The sequence below is a fragment of the Athene noctua genome, chromosome 28, assembly GCF_965140245.1.
Source record: "Athene noctua chromosome 28, bAthNoc1.hap1.1, whole genome shotgun sequence".
Classification (NCBI taxonomy): Eukaryota; Metazoa; Chordata; class Aves; order Strigiformes; family Strigidae; genus Athene; species Athene noctua.
In genome coordinates, this window is record NC_134064.1 from 384618 (window position 1) to 406794 (window position 22177).

At 48.4% G+C, this 22177-nt stretch overlaps 1 protein-coding gene across 1 annotated transcript in view; it reads right to left on the minus strand.

Annotated features, from left to right (window-relative positions):
• Window positions 1-21291, minus strand: part of LOC141971170 (uncharacterized) — a 35574-nt gene extending 14283 nt beyond the window's left edge. Inside the window, 14 exon segments of the mRNA XM_074928331.1 lie at window positions 863-1574; window positions 2747-2887; window positions 5439-5732; window positions 8612-8818; window positions 11283-11442; window positions 11444-11579; window positions 12089-12275; window positions 13656-13836; window positions 16478-16625; window positions 17827-17937; window positions 19379-19407; window positions 20302-20373; window positions 20979-21104; window positions 21193-21291. Of these exon segments, the coding sequence (XP_074784432.1) occupies window positions 863-1574; window positions 2747-2887; window positions 5439-5732; window positions 8612-8818; window positions 11283-11442; window positions 11444-11579; window positions 12089-12275; window positions 13656-13836; window positions 16478-16625; window positions 17827-17937; window positions 19379-19407; window positions 20302-20373; window positions 20979-21104; window positions 21193-21291 (2603 nt within the window).
• Window positions 21292-22177: the final 886 nt, after the last annotated feature.

Genomic DNA, 22177 nt, shown 5'->3' on the forward strand with positions numbered 1-22177 from the left:
CATGTCTTTCCCTTCGAATTCTGCCTCCTCCAGATTCTCCTGTCCCTCAGACACTGAACTGCCCATGTCTAAAACTTCAGATTCTTCCTCCTTTAGGTCCCCCTCTCTCACAGACACAGCACTGCCCATCACTTCTCCTTCAAATTCTTCCTCCTCCAGCTTCTCCTCTCCCTCACACACAGTTCTCCCCAAATCTTTCCCAAATTCTCCCTCCTCCAGCTTCTCCTCTCCCTCAGACACAGCACTCCCCATGTGTTTCTCATCAAATTCTCCCTCCTTCAGCTTCTCCTCTCCTGCAGGCACAACACCTCTCACGTCTTTCTCTTCAAGTTCTCCCTCCTCTAGGTCCTTCTCTCCCTCAAAGTGAGCAATCCCCACGTCTTTCTCAAATTCTTCCTCCTCCAGCTTCTCCTCTCCGTCAGACACAGCACTCCCAATATCTTTCATGTCATATTCTCCCTCCTCCAGCTTCTCCTCTCCTGCAGACACAGCACTGCCCATGTCTTTATCTTCTAATTCTCTGTTATCCAGCTTCTCCTCTCCCTCAGACACATCACTCCCCATGTCTTTCCCTTCAAATTCTCCCTCCTCCGCATTCTCCTCTCCTGCACAGACAGCACTGCCCATGTCTTTCACTTCAAATTTTCTCTCTTCCAGCTTCTCCTCTCCCTCAGACACAGCACTCCCTATATCTTTCACGTCAAATTCTTCCACCTCCAAGTTCTCCTCTCCTGCAGACACAACATTTCTCACATCTTTCTCTTCAAGTTCTCCCTCCTCTAGTTCCTTCTCTCCCTCAAAGAGAGCAGTCCCCATGTCTTTCTCAAATTCTTCCTCCTCCAGGTTCTCCTCTCCCTCAGACACTGCACTGCCCATATCTTTTGCTTCAAATTCTCCCTTATCCAGGTTCTCCTCTCTCTCAGACACAGCACTCCCCACAACTTTCCCACGTTCTCCCTCCTCCAGGTTCTCGTCTCCTGCAGACACAGCACCTCTCACGTCTTTCTCTTCAAGTTCTCCCTCCTCCAGCTTCTCCTCACCCTCTGACTCTTCTATCTCAGTGTCCTCGTCATCACTCTCAGAGAGGTCCTCAGCTCCCCCCAGCCCCTCGGGCTGCATTCTGCCTTCCTCCCGGCCAAGGTTATCCCCTCCCCCTGACAGCTCCTCTTCCCCAGTTTCCTGCTCTTCGAGATCTGCCTCGCTCTCCATCCCCTCCACCAGAACATCCTGTTCCCCACGTGCCAGCTCTGTGCCAAGCTCCCTTCCTTTCCCTGTCACCTGTCTTTTAGGATGTCCTTCTGCCATGGCACTCTCTTCAGGAGCAGATTCCTCCACCACAAGCTGACCCTCTGCCTGCAGCACAGCCAGGATTTCCTCCTGCGGCAGCAAATCTCCCACCCATTCTACTTCTTCTCCTGCCTCTTTGGTGCAAACTTCTCCTTCCTCTTCAATAAAATCTGCCTCCTCAAGTGCTTGAGTTTCCTCTACCCTCTGCCCTTCTTGTGACACTTTTTCTTCTGCTTCCTGCACATCAAGTGTTCTTGTTCCTTCTGCCAAGAATGTTCCATCTGGTGCTATTAAAAAATAATAAAAACAATAGTTTAATTGAGAATTGTGTTAGTGTTAAGGCTGTTTTACAGGGTTATTATTAAAGAGGCTACCTCTCCCAAGCAATGAGGGGACATCAGCATGGTGACAAGAAGAAAGCTTGCTGTGCTACTTCTCATCATGCACCTTTGCTCTGACTACATTTCTAGTGCTGCTGTTCTGACGCCTGGCATAACTAGTTTAAGCCAAAATGCCGACGCATGACCATCTTTCAACTCTGACAGCTCTGCCTGCCCTCTGAACTATCCCCAGAGACGAGAAGGAACCTCCAGCCTCCTGTATACACTCTCCAGATGAAAGACAACACACCTTACAAGAGTGTGCTCTTAGGCTACATAGAGGAAGGAGGTCAAAAGGCTCCCAGCTGACCAGAAAAACAAACTTAGAACACCCTGGATTCATGTGCCAAAGTAAGAACGTGCACAACTAGCAATTTAAAAACAATAGAGATGGCCTGTTCCTGCCAGCTGCTAGACCCTTAGAGGATGGCAGAAGGAAAAGGAAGAGCAGCAGTGCAGACTGAAGTCAGTTTTAACCTGTGGGTTTCTTCGCTTTTCAGACTCACTGCTGCTGGGGAGTAGAAGCTTAAGGTGACCTTCCAGGACGGCTCCCAGCAATGAACGGCTCAGGGTGCAGGGACCAGAAAGGTTCTTGGAGGGAACCAAGACCAAGCTCACTGCCGATTAGGCCAACTGCTCACCGGGGGATGAGCTTGGGAGACAAACGGGGCACAGCACGGAGATGGAGGCTGCAGCTCAGCTTCCCTCCTCATCTGCCAGTCCCACCCTGCCTGTCCTGGACATTTGCCTCCCCAGGAGCCCCCAAACTCCCTGCAAGCAAAGGGAAACTTGCTAGGCTCCTGCCTTCCACAGCTGTTTTCTTGACTGGCAGCCAGTTTTTCATGGCCTGCATTCTTTACCTAGGACCATTACAGCTACCAACAAAGCAGTTATTTACTGTGATACAGGTTAACTACACATGACTACAGAAGCCAGCGAGTCAACACCAAATTTTATACGAGTTAGGAAAGAGCAGACGTAGCGTTTGATAGACTAGAAAGGAAAGGGAAAGGGCAAGCACTTCTAGAAAAAGACTTCAGATTAATTAGATTTCATCCCTGCTCAACAGCCAACCTCACCTTCACTGGCATCATACTCCCCACTTGATACGACCTCTTCTTCCACATCTGGACAGGAGTCATCAGGTTCGGAATTCATGTGATCACCATGTCCAGCTGCCGTTGCTGTTTTCACCCGGACTGGACTGCAATCTTCAAGAACTACCACAAAGTTACAAAAGAGGAAGCCGGAAAGAGAAGCCATTAAAAAGCGAAAGGGGAGCAGAACTCATCCAGCTGCCTCAGCTTGGTTTAAAATTTGAAATGTTAGGGCAGACCCGATTGGAGCCATGTCAATCTTCACCAGCAATAATTCAGGTAGATTAAAACCAAATGGAGACAACCACGAAAAATCCAAGGGAAAATTCATGCAGGGGCATCTACTGAACCGTAGAGCAGCAGTCTTCCACAACATTTTCACAACGGTGAGATTGCTTTTGTCAGGCGGTCTGAAGGGGGGTTCAACATGGGAGCAACAATATTGTTTTACAGACATAAATTTGTTACTGTTCTATCAATACTTTTTCTTAAAAAAAAGGTCTATGTTAAGCTCCCAACTACAGTTCTGATGGTTCCTCAGTTCCCCAACTTCAGTGTGTGAAGACCTACACTTATCTAAAAATAAGTGGAGAAGTATTTTCTGCTCTGTAAATGCAATGCTTGTGATGCTTCACAGTCAAGTCATACATCTGACAAAACAGAACTGGCAGTCTTTCGAAACACCGAGCCTAGGGCAGGGTGACAAACACCGCTGACAATAATTCTCTCTCTTGGGACTGGCAATATCTCCTTGTCACAAAGAGTGCAGCGAGATCAGAAAATGCGCAGCAGGAGCCCACCCCAGGTACTTCCACGCTTCTGACAGACCCTGTCACACCACCCGTCGTGATCTGCCTGGACTCAGCCTACATCTGAACCACCCCAGAGGAGCACTCTGCACCTTTTGCTTTCTTCAGCGTATACAATTTTCTCCAATAAATTAGTTCTGCACTGCTAATGACAGCACCGGTTAGGAAAAACCCTGTCAGATGGGTCTCAGCAGGACAAAACAGAACAGTGCCTATCATCCTCCTCTCAACACCACCCTGAGAATGACCCTTGGAGGCTCAAGAATGGACTGAGAGCCAATTCTTTCATTGCTCTACACTCTGTTTCTTGACAATTCTTTCCTTGCTATAGAATTTACCTAGATAACCCCCAGGTAGACGGGGACAAATCACTATGCAAATTAGGAGGTCGTTCCTATCTATCATTTTTAGGATTCAATGGTTTTTCTTGTCCTTCCTTGACCTGCACCATCCCTGAATCTCAGGTAGTCTCCTGGCAGCAGAGGTGAACAGGACTGGACTAAGGATCAAACGCCGTTACCTACTTACCATTCGGACTACCTGTCTGGATTGGATAGAGGATCTCTGTTCAAGCCTAGAGCCATGAAACCGTGTGTGTTGGATGTAAGCACACAGGAATCGTGCTAATAAAGAACAACACTCTTTTCTTAGGCCAGCTCAGGACCAGATCACTAGCTTGACACATTCCATTGATACAGCATAACATTCTGTCCTCTAGGTTTGTAAGGTTCTTCTTCAGTAGTCCTTGCTCAACTCTAGTGTTGAAGAGCCTAGTGGTGAAAGTGCCTAAACTGAAGTTTCTTTCACACAAGAGAGGGGTTCCGGAGCCAAACATCTTTGGAGGCGTCAGCATTATTCAATGAACAGCACGTTACTGTCTTTACTATCTCAATTCTGAATGCAAACCAAAACAAAAGCAACGCACAAGACAGTCAAAGTAACCCAGCAGCAACTGCCTTGCAGAGCACTAAGCAGCAGCATTCCGATTGTTTATGCCACACAAGACTATCTTAGATGCACTGCAGTGAACTGAAAGCAACAGAAACAGAACTAAAGCCTTCTGTTAAAATAAAGGGAATGCATTCTGCATTCCACTGCAAATCCAGCACACAAAGAGACAACTGAAAATTTCATCTACCATGGCCTGTGGCTCTCCTGTACGCCAGCACCAGTGCAGACAGCTGTTCTTTTATGCTGCCTGATTTAACAGCACCCAGGACATTCCCCTGTGACCTGGATGACATCGCAAAGCAAGGGCTTACATTTTTTCCCCTTCCAGATACAATAAGGCAAAGCCTTGCTCTTGTGGCCAACCTTTTATTAATTGCCCCTTACCCATACAGGTGAGGATGAAACTGCAAGATGCCCATTTTATCAACAGTAAAAATGAGGCCTCGCACAACCATTCGATTTGCTCCTCCCCAAAAAATCCACGACACAGTGAAGCAACACAACCATGGATCAACTGACACAGTTTTGATCTTCATCTGCTGCACTGTGATTCACACAGTAATTTTTGGTTTCTGTTTGGATCATTATCAACAGATTCCCCCAACCTGGCATACAGACTCTCCTACAGGTAATCAATCACGTTTGGATTTCATAATAATTGCATGACATGCGAAACCCAGCTACTGGAGTGAAAAACAACGGTCAAAGCCTTACGCTGGAAACACTAGAAAAGAAACAATAAGGCAAGGCCACGTTCTGGGTGGGTGTTTAGCTCACAGCCAAGAGAGTATTCTAGCAGCCTGGAAACAGCCCAGAACTGCCTCCCCCGTGCTGCGCCAGGACCTGCTGTGAAGGCAGACAGGCACCCTGGCGTGCACTGGTCACCCACAGCCGGGCAGAGGGTCTGTACTCACCGCTCCCCTCGTCACTGTCAGGACCCTCCTCATCGCTGTCAGCTGCTTCCAACACGCTGCTTTCCGATGGCCTGAGATCCTCCCCATTGTCTCCCCTACTGCTTGCATCCCTTTCCTTGTCTTCCTCGAGCAGACTTGCTACTGCCACAGCCTGTTTGAGCTCCCCAGGAACTTCAGGAACCTGACGCTGTACTGATGTTGTATCTTCATCAAGAGTTCCAGCGTCTTCCCTCGCTGTTAGATCTTCTGGGTTTGTCTTTTCTTCTTCATCCGCTTCAGCCTCAGAAAGGCTCGCTGCAATTTTTGGTAATATTTTAAAATATCCTACTCATCTGCAGTGCATTACAATAACTTTGCAGGACTGCTTTTAAAAAAACCTCAAACATGGAAGCTAAAAATTCCCTAAAATATGTCAACGACTCCCATAAATTAATTAAAACAAGAACAAAGAAGCTGTGTTTGAATGGGAACTGCCATTCTAAATCAGTGGACTGCCCTGTATAGGGCCAGACCAGCAAATCAATAAAACTCCGCAATTTTCCTTAGAATTAGCAAAGGGGGAGGCGCGGAGCCCTCGCCCCCTGCCAGCTCGCTGCAGCGGTGCTGTGAGGATGCTGCCTCGCCCTGAGAAGCCGCGGAGGCGCACGCTCATTCCACAGCCACGGGCAGCAGAGCAGCGCGCGGGGCCACGGGCGGTGGAGGTTCGGCCTCCAGCATCTGCTTCCACGGACCTGAGGCACAAACGACTGGGCAGCCACCGCCTGGCAACGACTCTGGCACCTCCAGCCTGCCCCGGACTCGCGCCTCTGTTCTGACGGGAGGTACGTTTAGAGTCCTGGGAAACACCATCGCTCCCAGACGCTGACAGGAGTACAAACAGTTCAGAGACAGAACCACTCCAACGTGCAGATTACACACTGCACCAGGGGAACTGTCAGCCATTCTCCCCAATTCACTCACTGGCTTATGGTCCACAGGGATTTGAATGCCAAGGTCCCTCTTACACGCTCTTTATTTATGTCCAACTCATAATATTGGATGCAAAAGTCACATCTGTGGCACCTCGGCTATCTGGATTTCATTCTCAGCTCTGTATGCTGGCTGAACTGACCCAAGAGGCCCAACAGCTTCAGACCCTCTTGAACACGTGTCATGATATGCTGAACTAAGGTGAGACAAAATCTGTCCACAGCACGTACTCATAAAGATCCAGATCCCATTACTATTAGCGTGTTATTTCTGCCAAAGCAGCACTCAGAGCTCACAAGAGGATTCGGGTACTGATTGCTGAAACACAGAAACATAGCATCCATGCCCAAAAGCTTGCTATCCAAAATCCTGGTCTACCAACTCTGACACACACATGCTTAAGTTGAAGCGAGTTCTTCTTTGAAAAAACTACAGGTGCAAGGCTCGGCAGATGATCTCAAAGCACAATAAATGTACAGAGCATGTGGAATTTCAGCACACAAGCAGATGAAAGCTGAAGCTAGCAACAATGAAATGGGGTCATGTTGTCTTGGAGAATTTGTAAATACAAAGAACGGAAAAGACCAGCTTAAGGATGTGCAAAAAGGCATAACTAAAAACAGTGGTGTGGAATTAAAGAAAAACGTTTTCAATCATGAATATCCAGAAACATCTTCCACTGTGGAGAGCTATTAGGCACTTTACCAATCGCCTAAAAAAATGGAACTAGTAGTTGCTGCTAATGTTGCTTGAAATATTTCCACCTATAGTATTTCCAGAGAGTCCTTCATTCAAGCAGAAAGCTCTTCTTGCCCTCAAAATTACCAATTAATACTTATTTTTCATAAATTTATTATTACATCTCAGTTGGGAGAAACCCACATCTTTTTCATCCCTTCTCTCCACCTCTTCTGTTCAGTGGTGGGGAAAAAAAAAGTAGCAAGATTTCATTACAAAGGGGAAAATATCAAAAATGAACAAATAGGAAAGAGGAATGAATGATCATCACACACTGCTAGAGCTTGAGAGGCAGCTGAGTGAAGTCACAGAGAAGTTCATAATGCCATGCACTAACAAGCAGAAAAGAATGCTTAATTGTACTGATTATTCCTGAATCACAAGCTATTTCTGATTATCATGAGAGAACAAAAATTAAGATTCTTTTTGATCGCTGCAATGCGTTTATAAGCAAGGATGTTTCAAACCTAACTGGAATTTCTGGTGGACTTTTTACTTTCTATAAAAAGACTGGATCTTTCTTGCAGCTGCAACCTTTTCACAAAGAGCTGTATTGCTTAATATTACCATTGCTTAATTCACCTAGAAATACAAATGTGAAAGTAATGTTTCCATTTAACTCGAGAAACGGTTTGCACATTAGGACGGTCAAATGTAAGGAATATGAAGTAATTGATTTTGAAAGAGCAGGAAATGGAGAAATCCTGGTACATGATGACAAGCGAGAGGCACAGAAGTCAGCTCAGGATCTAACAAAGCCATAGAGGAGAAAAGTTAAGAGAGAACTAAAACACTGCCACAAGGAAAAGGCAGATCAGTTCCGACTTACTCACGACATGGTGAATGGAATGCTGCTGTTCACTGAAGACATGAGAAATTGCCTGCGAGTTTTCCATGGGATTATTGATGAAGATAATCCCACGCAGGCAGCAGGGAGAGCTGAGCTGACGGCATCTCCTCCCTCGGCCAGCACGGGCCAGCGGTGCGCCAGGGGACGCCGCCGAGGTTCTGGCTGCTCAGGGCCATTAAAGACAGCACTGCTAAACCACCAGGAGGCACATCGGGTGTGCCGGGGGCTTCTCAGATAAAAGGGCGTATCCTCAGAAGGTGTCAGTGGTCTCGGACGTCAGTGACCGCTGACACAAAGTGCTGATCTGCCCAAGTATTTAGAGCTAATTTGCCAACTGGCTCCATCTCCATTTCTGCACCTCAATAGTTCAGCAAAGTCTGCTGTGAGCTGCCACACCCTTACACTGCCCGTGGGTTTTGCCGTATTTCAGTGATGGATGGTCGAATTAACCACAGATAAAACAGCTACCTTTTTCCAGTTCAGAAGGAATTGCATGTGTTTTCCTGTGTTTTCCCCTTAACATATGTACCAGGCACGCACAAGATGTAAAACATGCACAAAATGTAAAACATGCATCAGGTCAACTTCTCTAAGCCTCAGTATGAAATAAACTAACCTTGTTCATCGTCCTGGAAGTCACTGTCAGAGTATCCATCATCTTCATCCTTCTCACTGTCAGAGACCTCCAATGCCTTCTCTGATGCGGTTTCACTCTCCTCTGCAATGTCCAAGTCGGGTTTTTTATCACCTGAGGGTGACTCTGATGTTCCATTCGTTTGACCATCAATCTGTCTCTCTTCTGCTTCAATATCTTCATCATACTCTAAAATACAAGAATCATACGGTGAGACGGAATTCACAACTAATAAAGTTCTATTTAAGCAGGCAGAGCTTAACTTCATCAATCTCCTTTTGCCTTTGCATTTGCTCAGTCTTTTTAACGCCATGAGAGAATCTACGACCACCGACAGGAAGAATAAGAGCACATTATCATAAAAAAGCATCGTATTCCTCATAAATAGCATAGCAAAAATGCAGTAAAGCTACTGAATGATGCATCAAGTATGATCAATACATTAAAAACAACAATCAGAACGATTAGCCACTGACAGGAGTAGAAAAACCGAGAACTGGGCAAACTCGGAAATAAAATGCAAGACAGTCTCTTATGACAGGAGAAAATCCTCTTGCAACGAATAAAAAATGCAAGCAACAGAGAAAGCTGGAGAAAGGAAATCTACTGCAGCACAAAAAAAGACACATGTGGATTGACGTGGCTAATCAGCAAAGAAGTGGCTTACAAACTGAATGAATTAAATCAATCCAGCCAAAGGGTGCTGCGGAGGAACATTCTGTCATGGCACTGCTCTGGTACCTCCTTCAGCTCCCAGGTGAAATCCTCAGACAAATGAAGCTGACAACAGAATTGCCATTTTCACCCCAACACGGTCTGGATTCCGTCCCAGGCCACGAGCCTGACAAGCTGTAGTAGCTGACAGACAGCTCTGCTCACATCTGTAGTAAAGACTGGCCCCACGCGTACGCATTACAGAATCCTCCCCTGCCCAGCCAAGCTGCAGCGGCTGCAACCCCAGGCACCAGCGCGTAGCGATGTCAGTGATTTCCCTGTGAAATTCAGTAATTCCTCTGCCACCACCAGCTCACTGCGCGTGCAGCAGAGAGGCAACAAACCCAACTGTGCCGGAGAGCTGCCACCGCTGACACACCAGCTGTCTGTCCCTCGTGGCCATCACTTCTCACCTTTCCCATTTTATTGCCCACCCCTTCTTCTTTCGATCGGTGCTTTTAAAATACTGAAGGGACAGATGCCAGGGACAGAAATCAAGAGTACCTGATGCAGAACCAATTAGGCAGATAAACGGTTACCCAGACAATGAGAATTAAGGGAATAAGGAGATTTTTTTTTTTCTGTGTTCAAAATCACTTGCGATTCCAACTGCATTGTTGGAAGTGAGGCCTCCTTAGGCAACTGTCAGAAAGGTGCCCCCCTGCTGAAGGAAAAAGGCTTGATTAATGCCAAACACAGATCCAGGGGGACTAATGAGGAAGCTGAGTAGCAGCAGCACTGCGGAATTATGAAAGTAAAAATAGGAATAGGAAGTAGGAATTTAGATACATCTCTAAATCTGACTCACTCTGAAGAAGGCTTTATCATAAGAGCTGAGCCCACCGCCTCTCCCGCGGGGGCAGGCAGAGTCCCCGACAGCAACAGGGACCGGCCCAAGGTGGCACATCCTGGGCGTGCAGGTGGAGCTGCCACGCACCGTTTGATACCAGAAATATTGCATTGGCCTGCCACAAGAAACGCCCCTCGGGCAGACTTTCAGCAAGGGCAGCCTCTCTCCGGTCTTTCTTTTTAAATCTGCCGACAGAAAGGAGGTGGGCCTCAAGCAGAGGGGGAAGGTCAGCTAGCTACAACAGGCAAGGGGAGCGGTCAGTAAGGGGAAAGGACGATGGTCCGGGGGGGTCGGAGCAGAGGAGGCACGAAAGGAGGGCTGGTAGGCCTGGGGCAGAGGAACAAAGGCTCAGACAAGCCAGGACCTGGAGGTTGGGGCAGGTGTCCCCTGAGCGGTGCCTGGGGCACTGTGGTGGAGAGGGGGCGGGAAAGAGCCTTAGGGAACAGAGCCCTGCACGGCCCCTGGCAACAGAGGAGAGGAGACCAGAACACTTCAGCTAGCGCTGCATCTTGCTGACCTTTTGCTGCTACGTGCTCTTCCCACCTTCCCTCCCCTCCTGCGCCCAGCACTGAGCCTCCCCCCTCCCCAGTCCGTCCTCCCCTGCCACCCACCTCGGAGCAGGCAGCAGCACCTTGCCCACGGCCTGCCCCTGCAGCCGCCATCTTCTCTCCACTCCCCGGCACTGGAGCTCCCCTCAGACTGGCCGTCTCCCTGCCCACACCCACCCCGGTCCCTCCTCCTGCTCTACCTGTCCTCGCCTGCTGCCATTCTCCCCCCTCACGGCTGTCCCTGCGCTGTGCCCCACTTCCCTCCTGCTTTCCCATCGCCCTCAGGCTCCTGTTGCAGCCTCTCAGACCTTCCTTACTCACTTCCTTGGCTCCTGCAAAACCCTCTCGTCCTGGTGCTTGGCCCAAAGAAGCCCCACTGATTTTATCACCCAGACACAGGCATCGCCACACTCCTCGCACCAGGTGTCCTCAGAGAGGAAGCCCCAGGCAAAGGCCGAGGCCCGCAATCCCAGACCTACAGAATCCTACTCTCCCGTTTTTCATCCCCTGCTTCTCTTTAGCAGTACTGTACCAGTTTTACCAATGTCTTCCTGACTACCTTCATGCTCACAATCAGATAGTTTTTTCCCTTCCTCTCTGTTCTCCTGTCCGGTCTCCATTTTGTCCTCAATAGTTTGGACATTTGCTTCCACACATGGTGAGATCACTAACACTGAATCTTTCTGTTCAATGCTGCTCTTTACCTGGCTCAATGCACACTCCATCTCCAATGCACACTCCATCTGCCCCGGAACCCACAGGATTTTCCTCACGGTCCTCCTCCATCTTTTTCTTGGGAGGCACTGGCTTGTTGTCCAGGCCCATTGCAATAATGCACCTATAAAACAACAAGGAGAATGGGAAGGTATCATGTTTTTACCCGCAGACACGGAGAGCCACCCTACACCACCCACGAGGGTCGGGACACTGTGCTCTATGGAGTGTGTCGATGCAATTCTGCAAGCAGAGGGTGACATTGAAACCAGAACTTTCACCGTAGCTAACCACAAGTCTCTGGAAAACCATGTTTTCTTCACAGACAAGGATGTCTTAAAATCTTTCCCTCCCCCAAAACTGCTGTTTAAAAATAAATTACCCCGTTCTCACAATCACAAAGAAAACACCAAAAACGACAGTTAAGTCAGCAGCGCTCTGCGTACTTATTTCACCAGCACTTTCACGAGAGGCAGGCAAGGGGTGTAAGTGTGGCACCCCCTGGCCACCGCTCTGCTCAGGGATGAGGAAGAGCTGCAGGGTGCCAGAAAGATGACCAAAGAGGAAACAAGGGATAAATTCAAACTACTGTGCTGCGAGGTCCTTGTGAGCAAAGCACACTCGTCTCCATACCTGTAGCAGGGAGATGCTCCCTCCACACTGACAAATCTGAAGTATCCCTGTCTGCCTCCCACCGTGGAGGGCCTCCGGTGTCTGTACTCACAGCAGCAGCTCAATCTGTCCACTGTCAGCCCGTTGAGAATAAAGGTGAGGCTGAAGGGGAAACCTCGGTGCCTCCATGAGATGAACTGAAAGGTCTCTGCGGTCACAGAAGGGATTAAAAGAAGAGAGGTTATGCTTTGCTGCCAGGCTGTTTCAATTGTCGTATCTCACCTGCATCACCACCAGAGCACCCAGCCCTCTGAGGTCAGGCACTCTGGTTCTCGGGTACATTAATTAGTCGGTAATACCCCACCTCCTCCCCACACAACAGCCGCGTCTCTCTCCAACCCCAGAGTGCCAAGCTGGGCACCCCTGTGACAAGCCACTCCGTTTGGGCGCTCACAGCCACAGCAGAACAGAGAGCAGAGCCTCCCATCTCCACAAAATTAACTCCGCCCGTGCCTTACAGGAGTGGGCATCGTGCACAGGAGGTTTAGGATTCCTGGCACGGGCCCACCCGGTGCAGGGCAGCAGCATGTCAGAGCCCCCGCAGTGGGACACACCTGGCAGGGGCAGCCGAGGCTCCAGATGAGCACAGCTCAGCACCAGCGGCTCTGGGCCCGCACGGACGCGGCTGGGCTCAGGGAACACCGGGCACTGGAAAGATGCTGCTTCTGGAGCCGTTCCAGCTGCTCTGCAAGGCACTGCTTGGCATCCAGGCGGGAGGGCACCGAGGCGGCCACCCCGCTCCCTGCCGGGGGGACGGGGTTGTACCCCCTTTACACCGGTCACTCCCTCAGGCCTGTGAGCGGGGCTGGGGACAAGAGGGGCAGGCACAGAGGACACAGCGGGGAGCCAGCCCAGCAGCCCCGTGAGCTGATCCGCGGGCACGCCGCGGTGCTCCCACAGCCTCGGGGACGGGCGGGAGCGCACTGAGCTCTGCACCATCTTCCCACGCCCGCTGAAAACGCCAGCACAGGGGTTCTGTGAGCTGGAATGAGGGGGTCATCGGTGGAATCACTCCTCCTCACAAGTGACAATGTCCCAGCCATTGCCTCTTCCCAGGATCCCAGAACACAATTCACCTTCCACTGGTGCTATGGAATTGCACTCACGTCAGAGAGATGGGAGTTGGGCTCCCCTTATCTACTTTTCCTTCTGGAGTAATAAGCAACATGCACCGATGTACTGTGTAAAGCCAGAAACAGATAACCCCTATTTAAGGACAATCTGCTCCTACTACTACTTTATTAACCACACAGCTCTATATGAAATTAACCTAAGCTACAGTATTTTGCTGAATTAGTTCTCTAAGTTTCTTCCACCATAATTTGCAGAAGTCATTCTAACCTCACTTTCAATCATGAAACAGTAGATCCAGATTTAGTGTGGAGGTAGATGGTATAGAAATCCCTGGATGCATATACCTCGACTGAGCTCAGCTGAAGTCATTTTGATACCACACCAACTTTTTAGCAAAAAAAAAATACATGATGTCACCAGAATTGATATGAATTCTTTGACTCTTCACCCTCACCTCCTTCCAATAGGTTGCCTTTGTAGACACAAAGGTTTTCTCCTCCACAGTGCTGCTGATAGACTGTGATTTCACTCCTCTTATCAGCATCCTTGCCCAATAAATGCAGATTTCTTCCCAGAAAGGCCATGGTGATACATGGGCCGCTGCGTACCCCGGACCTGAAGACTACTCCAGAATTCTGCAGCAGGAAAGACACAAAAAATGCATTCAGCTTCCAACTCTAACAAAAGGTGAACACAAAGAGCATGTACGTGTGGCGTACACTTGAGGCTTCCAGTCTTTTAAGATGAGCCTTGGGCTGCTTAAATTGGAAAGTGCTTTGTAACATGCAGAAGGGGAGGAAAATGTTTCAAACTGAAAATCCACTGCATCTAATTGCCCAAAATTGCAGGAACCGTGACCCGTATGGTCCCCCCTAATCCAGGGTTCCTACAATTCCCTTTTACAGGAGTCAAAACTGGCTGGAGATATAGTATAACAGATGAAGTTTTCACACACTCAAGGCATTTCCTATATCCCTCTGAAGTTATGGTACCAGATATGGTCACAGACAGGATCGGATCGACTAAACCAGAAGGCTTTAAGTAAGAGTTCCCATGGTTTTTCTGTTCAAGCACCCTTTTTTCCCCCAGCTGATGAAAAACACCAAATGTTTTAGTATATAGAGAGATGGGTGGCACTTACATTATATATATTCTATATATTAACTTTATATATATATTTATAATATATATATTTTAGTTATGAATTTTATTTCTTTCAAAAATTTGGTGAATATTTATGCAAACTAGGTAAACACATCGTTCAACATTAGGCAAATACACCAACAAGGAAGATTATATACCTGTCCATAAACAGAGAAGTAGAGAGAGCTGACTTACCATCCTTGGAGGTACCTCTGCCTCACTGGGTACAGTGACGGGACGCAATTGTCTCCCTCTGGTCACCCCAGTTCTCACTGTTTTTCCACTTTTTTGCTGGGGTGGAGGTGGTGTTGGTATCAGACCGGTGTTGTTGATGGAAGATATATTGGTCACGTATTTTACTGTATTTGGTCCTTTTATTTCACTCCTCTCCTCCTGTGAAAACATTTTAACCAGGTTAAATAGGTTATGCAAAACCAGCCACCGAGCGCATTGAACCAACCATGGTTTGACGGCTCTTTACACCTCGTAAGACACACACTTCTACAACAGTTCCGTAACTCGGTGCATGCACTTTTGTTCATGAAAAGATTTATGTGCTAAACATTAGGCAAATACACCAACAAGGAAGATTATATACCTGTCCATAAACAGAGAAGTAGAGAGAGCTAACTTACCATCCTTGGAGGTACCTCTGCCTCACTGGGTACAGCGACGGGACGCAATTGTCTCCCTCTGGTCACCCCAGTTCTCACTGTTTTTCCACTTTTTTGCTGGGGTGGAGGTGGTGTTGGTATCAGACCGGTGTTAATGATGGAAGATATATTGGTCATGTATTTTACTGTATTTGGTCCTTTTATTTCACTCCTCTCCTCCTGTGAAAACATTTTAACCAGGTTAAATAGGTTATGCAAAACCAGCCACCGAGCGCATTGAACCAACCATGGTTTGACGGCTCTTTACACCTCGTAAGACACACACTTCTACAACAGTTCCGTAACTCGGTGCATGCACTTTTGTTCATGAAAAGATTTCTGTGCTAAAACCCTTTCTTTTAATTTGCAAAGCAACCGGCAGCTGCTTGGGAGCGTCACCCCCATAGGTATATACAGCACTGTGAGCCGGGTACTGCTTGTAACCGTGCAGGGTTCTGATCCCCAGCAGACGGAACCCCACGGCACTGCTGCGCTCCCTCCGCTGGCAAGCAAGTTCCAAAGCATCCCAAAGAGTCTCCCGACAGTAACATCATTTGGCATCAATTACACAAGATGTGGTTCAAAACGCTTCTCTCCCATTTGTAGTGGAGGTCTAGTCCTCCTTCAGGATGAAATGCAAACAGGCCCAGGGCCCTGAGGAGCAAAAGGCACCTCTAGAGAATAAATTCCGCAAACGCCGCGTGCTCTGGCTCTGAGCTCTGCGTCATGTCTGCATAGCCTGTGACTGATCTGGCTGTTTTGGCAGCAGGGAGCATTAAGTAGAAAGTGCCAGCAAATTCTTGGAGAAAGGATCGTGCCCATCACAATACAGAGCAAATGCAGGAGGGAGCTATTCGGCCAGTGTCTGCCAGGCAGTGGTCACAGCCCCATTCCAAAACACCCCAGTCCCGTGGAACTCCTAACACAAAACCAATTACATCATGTTTTTCTAGGACAGAAGTCCAAATCGCACCTGAAAGAAACTGTGTATGTACCAAGATCATGTCTGGCTACTCCAAAAAGCTCTCATTCTCTGAACCTGACAGTGTGACTTAGCAGGAGGAATGGTAAAAATAAATAAAGGAGGTTTTTTGCTACTTTGCAGCTGTAGATGAAGAGGAAAACTTGGAAGGCTGTGTGAAAATATTCCCGAGTTCTTGGTGTTAACCAGGTGGCTGCCTGCCTCTCTACATAACAGATAGTCTATGTGGAGGGAGAAAATGATGCATGCAGAGGTTTTATACTAAAAAAGTCTCCACATTTTTCCTCACTGTGATCAAGAACTGGGCATTAGACCAGTAAGCCAATGTCTTGAAAATTAAGGGGAAGTTTGAAAGGAGAGCTTAATAAAAAGCTGATCACCCTTTGGAAGGCATGTTGCCTGCAGTATACAGTTCTGGGAGCTGTAGTACTAAAGCAGTGTTATAAAGCTGTCCCTACAATTACATTATTTTCAGAATGAAATATGGCCTCACCCTGCCGGCAGGCTGTTGACTGACTTGAGGTGCCGGGCACTTCTTTTTAGCTGTGGAAGTATTGACAGCCCCCGCTGCAGCACAGAAGGGAAGTGGTGGGAAATGGAGTGAGTGCTGCAGATCCCCTGGCGCTGCATGTGGTCGCCTGGAAGTCTAGAAAAGGAAAAAGAAAACAGCCACAAAATCTCAGTGTATAGTTTCCAGTGCAGAGCAGCACCATAAGTAAAAAAAAAAAATAAATAAAAATAAAGCATTGATTGTGATATTTGGAAGTGATGAGTGGTTCTCAGGTACCTTCAGGATATTACATTTTCTCGTCTGCCTCTGAAGAGCCAGGCCCCTTTAGGCATCTCTCACTGAGCATCCAAATACTGGAGCATCCAGAATAACTCTTGACCATAAATCCAGGTTTTGCTACTGTCTCTTCACAGTGCAGCCTTGAAGCAAACACGTGAGCTCACAGGCACGCCCAGGAACGCAGCCGGGTGCTGCCTTTTGGTGCCTTCAGCACACGCACGCTGAGAGAACGCACCACCAAAGCAGACCTACTTTTGTTCAATACTCTGCATTTTTATCACGTTATTAGTTCATCTTTTCCTTGTATACCCTTCAGAACACCAAGTCAAAAAGCTGTTCATCTGAGTTAACTTGCTGCCTTACAACAGGCAGACTCCCTGGATCGGTGCTGATGCGATGATGTCCACCATCACACATAACCACAGGCCCAAGTGTCCTCTTCCTGGAGAGGAGGTTACCCAGGACTGAAAATCTCACTTCAGTCTGCACCCACGATCATCACTGGAATCGAGAACCAGTCAAAACTGAGCCATATATTTGACCTTTGACCTTAGACGTTCGTATCATTATTTTTCCAGAGTACATTAACATTCCTTCTCTGCCTGTTAACAGAGAGGAAGAGGTTTCTGAGCCAGAGCTCCGAAGCACGGCCTTCTGGATGAGCTTTAGCCTTACTTCACCCCTTCACCTCTGTTTTCTAAGAGGCCTCCATTGCTCTCAGGGTTTTAGAACGCGCCTACAGCCGTAGCACCCATTAACAATACTTAATGTACTGACACCGGCCTAGGCTTGGGCGACAAGGCAGAGAAAAGGGAAGGATTAAAGAAGATTTATCACAAAGATTTTTGTTTCCTCCGTTCTGATGTGCCATTCCTGCAGCATCGGCTTCTGCAGACTTCTCTTTAATGACACAACCCTGCAAACAGGAGGTCGGCCCCAGGGGATGGCGGATGGGGCAGTCAGAGCTCTAGACTAAGCCCAGACCTCACAGGCCTACGTGCACGCCTGCGCTGTGTGTGCTCACGCCAGCGCCTTCGGGGTGGCTGCTAAAACTCACCTGTTGTCGGGAGCGACCAGCGGCTTCTCTGCCAAGGGGAGGGAAGAGCCCACGATGATTTCTTGTACCGGCTGGTGGGTGCGGGAAGTGCCTAAAGCTGGCTGGTTCCGCCTAAAAGAAGAGAAATGTACGTCTCTGAGGTACTAAATTGTGGGCAAGAAGCAAATCAACATTGGCCTGCCAGCCCTAACAGCCATGTCTGAGCCTGCCTGCCAGCTGTCTCTCACTGGACAGCTGTGACACTGGGACGCCTGCTTAAGGAAGGAAAGGAAATCACGGGGAGAAGGAGAGAGACAAGGGAAAAGACCTGTTCCCACCTCTGACTCATTTCCCTGCAGCCCTCTCCAGCTGCTGATCCTCCCAAATGCAATTCATCTGCCTGTTTATGCGGATCTCCTGATTCTTGGCTTGGCTGAAGCGCATCTGCCACTTCCTTGCTCTGGCTGATGCCCCTCCCTCCCTTTTCTTTCCAAAAGCCCCACGTTGGGCTGACGACCCTTCTGGAGACAGACAGCTCTGTCTCCCATCCTCCCTTGCTCAGTCATCTGTCTTTCTCCTTTTCTTTCAGGTTAGCTACTCAGCCGAATTCACTGAACGTATGAGCTGAGGGTTAAATTACACTGCCAATTGCAGCCAGGTTCCTGTGTCCCGGCGTGGTACCGCAGCAGAGACACAGATCACCCATCTGCAGGTGTGTCGTGGTTCGAGCCCGCCGGCAGGCAAACGCCAGGCAGCCGCTCACTCACCCCCCGCTCCTTGGGCACGGGAGAGGGAATTGGAGGGGTAGAGGTGGGGAGACTCAGCGGTTGAGACAGAAACAGTTTACCAATTGAAATGAAACAAAACAACAATAATAGAAAGTAGAAATGGGAAATGCACAACCACCTGCCACCGCCCGCTGACTGATACCCAGCCTGTTCCCAGCTGGTGATCCCGGAGAAGCCAAGATCCTGAAAAAGCAGTCCTGGAAGCGAGAGAGAACAAACCCCTTCCCAGCCAACCCTCCTTTACATCCTGAGCGTGACGTTACACAATGAGGAATGTTCTCCTGACCAGTTTGGGTCTGCTGCTCTGGTCATGGCCCCTCACAGTATCTTCTGCACCCGCCCATGGCAGGACAGGGGGAGTTGGAATGTCCTTGATCTCCTGGCAGCAACTGCACACATCCCTGTGCTATCAGCATTCTTCTGATACCAAATCGCACACTGAATCCAAACACAGCACTACTCTAGCTACTAAGAAGAAAAATTAACGCTGTCCCAGCCAAAGCCAGGACAGCAGGCGTCTCCCCTGTGCTCCTCACTGAAGGAAGCAGTTTGGGGTTTTGTTCCAAAATCACCCAAGTCCAGACTCCCTTCACAGGCTGCCTTAGTCACGGCTTCCACTGGGGTGACTCTGCCAGCAGGACTTCAGTCAGTAAACAGTGCAAGTACCATAGCCATCGCTGTCTGTCATGAAAATCTCCTCCTTCCTTTACCTCATAAAGGTATTATTTAAAATCAGAAAGATTTGACATTGGTTTTCAGCTGCTCCAAGCAGCAGCTAGCTTCACAATGCATTCTTCGCGATGGACACAGGCTCCTAATAAAGAAAAAAGATGCTGAGTATATCTCAGCCAGAATGAGAACAACTTTTCCCATGTGAGTCCAAGTGACTTCATGGGGAGAAGAACTTCTGACTTCTGTGGGACTTCCGTGACTCTAACAACTACAGAACCAAGCCCTGCCTACGTGACACCAAAGCAAAGGCTTCTGAAACCTCTTTTCATTACTTACATGATGGTTCTGCTAAATAGGGTGTGATATGAGCTCAGTGTGCAGCTGCAGTCAAGAGCAGATAGTGTCTAGAATTACTAGAAGAACTGCAACGTGTATCCTCAATTATTCATCCTCTTCTGGTTCCCCGTTTCGAAACAGAAAGAGTAGAACTAGAAACGGTTGAAAAATGGCAACAGCAATGAGAAGAGAAGCCTGGAATGGCTCATGGGCGAAAGCCTCAATAGACTGAGAGTCTTCAGCTTGGAAAACTGAGAAGGAATATGAAAAAGGTGTGTAAAACTACAAATGCCTTGGAAAAGAACAGGTATTAACTCTTTTCATAAGGAGAACAATGGAGCACCAAATTGCTCCAATTATCAGACAGCAGATACATTAATTATTGTGCAGAAATGCAAGAAAGTGCCATTTCCTACAACTCATAATTAAATTCCACAACCAAGAACACTGCAGAACCAAAATAATAAGTAGATTCCAAAGGAATTAGGGTGTGAATTGAAGTTCCTGAACTGCTGGCTAGAGGAAGGAGATGGAACCTGGGGCAGGATCATCCTCTACTTATCTGTTTCTTGTACTTTTTCCGTAAACATCAGAGACAAAGCCGTTGGCTCAGCGAGCCTCTGGCCTGACCCACGGCTGTGGTTTAACCCAGGGCAAAGCTGCCGCGTCCCCCCAGCGCTGGGGAGCACTCCAGCCTTACCTTGACTTTCTGCGCCTTCTCCTTCCTGCCATTCTCCGCAGGTTTCTTCTCTGCTCCTGGCTGATGATGACGCTATCAATGTAAGAGAGAAACCTCGTTAATGGACGTTATGAGATGTCAGTGAAGGTAATAACGCTTCTGCTCTGCTTATCACCTGCCTGCTCCCTGGTTGTTTTCCTCACCGAGCCCTATTACAAAACCACTATTGATTCAACCCATTTGCATGACACCTCTGTAAGTTAACATCGGCAATTAACAACTGAGCATTTGTAAAGTTGTAGGGACCAACTCCATTCTTGAGACGTAACAGGAACGTGCCCAAACTTTGTGTTAGGTGAGATATATGACCATGTTCCAACTACTGTTTCGACTGGAATTCTTTTAAGCCAGCTAGCCCTGTGCATATCATCCCACAACCTGATGAGAGCCGAAGGGCAGCACGAGAGCCAGGACAGCGTACGCTCTGATGAATGACGCTGCGGGCTGACAACCAGAGGCCAGCGGAGGTTTCACGCGGGGATGTCAAGCACAACGACTGTCCTTTTCCCAGCAGGACAGAGCCTTTCAGGGCACCGCCAGGGCGCAGCTACCACAAACAGTCCAGTATGAGTCCACAGCCCCTGGCTCTCAGCAGGGGAGTACCTGACATGGCTCACACGGCGCTGGTAAATGCATACCTCTCTGTCAGGGGCCTTATTAAACACGGTGCCAGCCAGGTACTCCTGTACGTATTTCAGGTGTTCCTCCCGTAGAGTATTTAGCCGGTATTCCTTCTCGGGTATTATTCTGCCACTTCTTGAGATCTGCCATAAACAAATATAATGTAACTGAGAAGGACATGACAGAACAAGGTACGTTTTTAAAGGGAGCCCAATTTCCCAGAAAGGCTACCTTCTCTTCCCAGTTAGTTACCACCTCTGCTTCTGTCACAGTGGTGGAAATCACCTTCCGAGCACAGAATTGTCGTTTCTTCGATCCCGGGGACCCCATCAGCCAACCGAAGAGGGCAGGAGAGCCCCAGTCACATTTCCTAAAAGCTGTGGGCTCAGCCTTGCTCTTCAGGGGCCGCTGCCCAAGTCAGTGGAGGGCAATTAAATACTTGCCTTCCTACTGCACAGGGGTGGCATCTGCTTGTGCTAGACAGAGTCACACCCAGGAGTGCATAAGTATTTTTTAAAATGCTCAGCACATTCACCTTTACCAAATCCTGCAGCTTTCCATTAAAGTCTTTTAAAAACATAACACTGAAGCTATTTAAATAGCTATTAGAGTCAAAGATGCTTAGATTTCACATTTTAAAAACCTCTGAGAATCGATAACCTAAGAGAATCAATGCTGCTGGGGGATATGGTGTGGGGGAGAACTTTGTAGAGTAGGGCTGAGGGTTGGACTTGATGATCCCAAGAGTCTTTTCCAACCGGAACGATTCTGTGATTCTGTAATAGGATTCTGTGTATTTGCAAACGGAAAGATTTTGCAGAGGCAAACTCCAATGAGCAAAGATATGTACGCAGCAAAAACATAAAACCATTCTGAATTTACCAAGACCTCTCCATGAAATATCTTCTTCTGCCGGGGTGTGAAATACAAGCAGACTGACAGACATTCTCACACAGCCCCAATCGTGCAGCAATACAGCGACGTGTGCAATAACTTCCTGGAACTGCACTGCTGAGCAGCTCGGGGCTGAGCCACGGCTCTCCAGTATTTACCCCGCCTCAATCCGTTCAGCCCCTGTTCCCAGATCACACAGACAAGCGTCGCGACTGCTGCATGACAGAGGTGTGCTGGGAGCGGGAGCGTGATCCTCCACGGAGCGTGGCCTCGACCCAACGGTCAGCACGGCACTCCTGGCGTGACACCCTCACCCACCAGC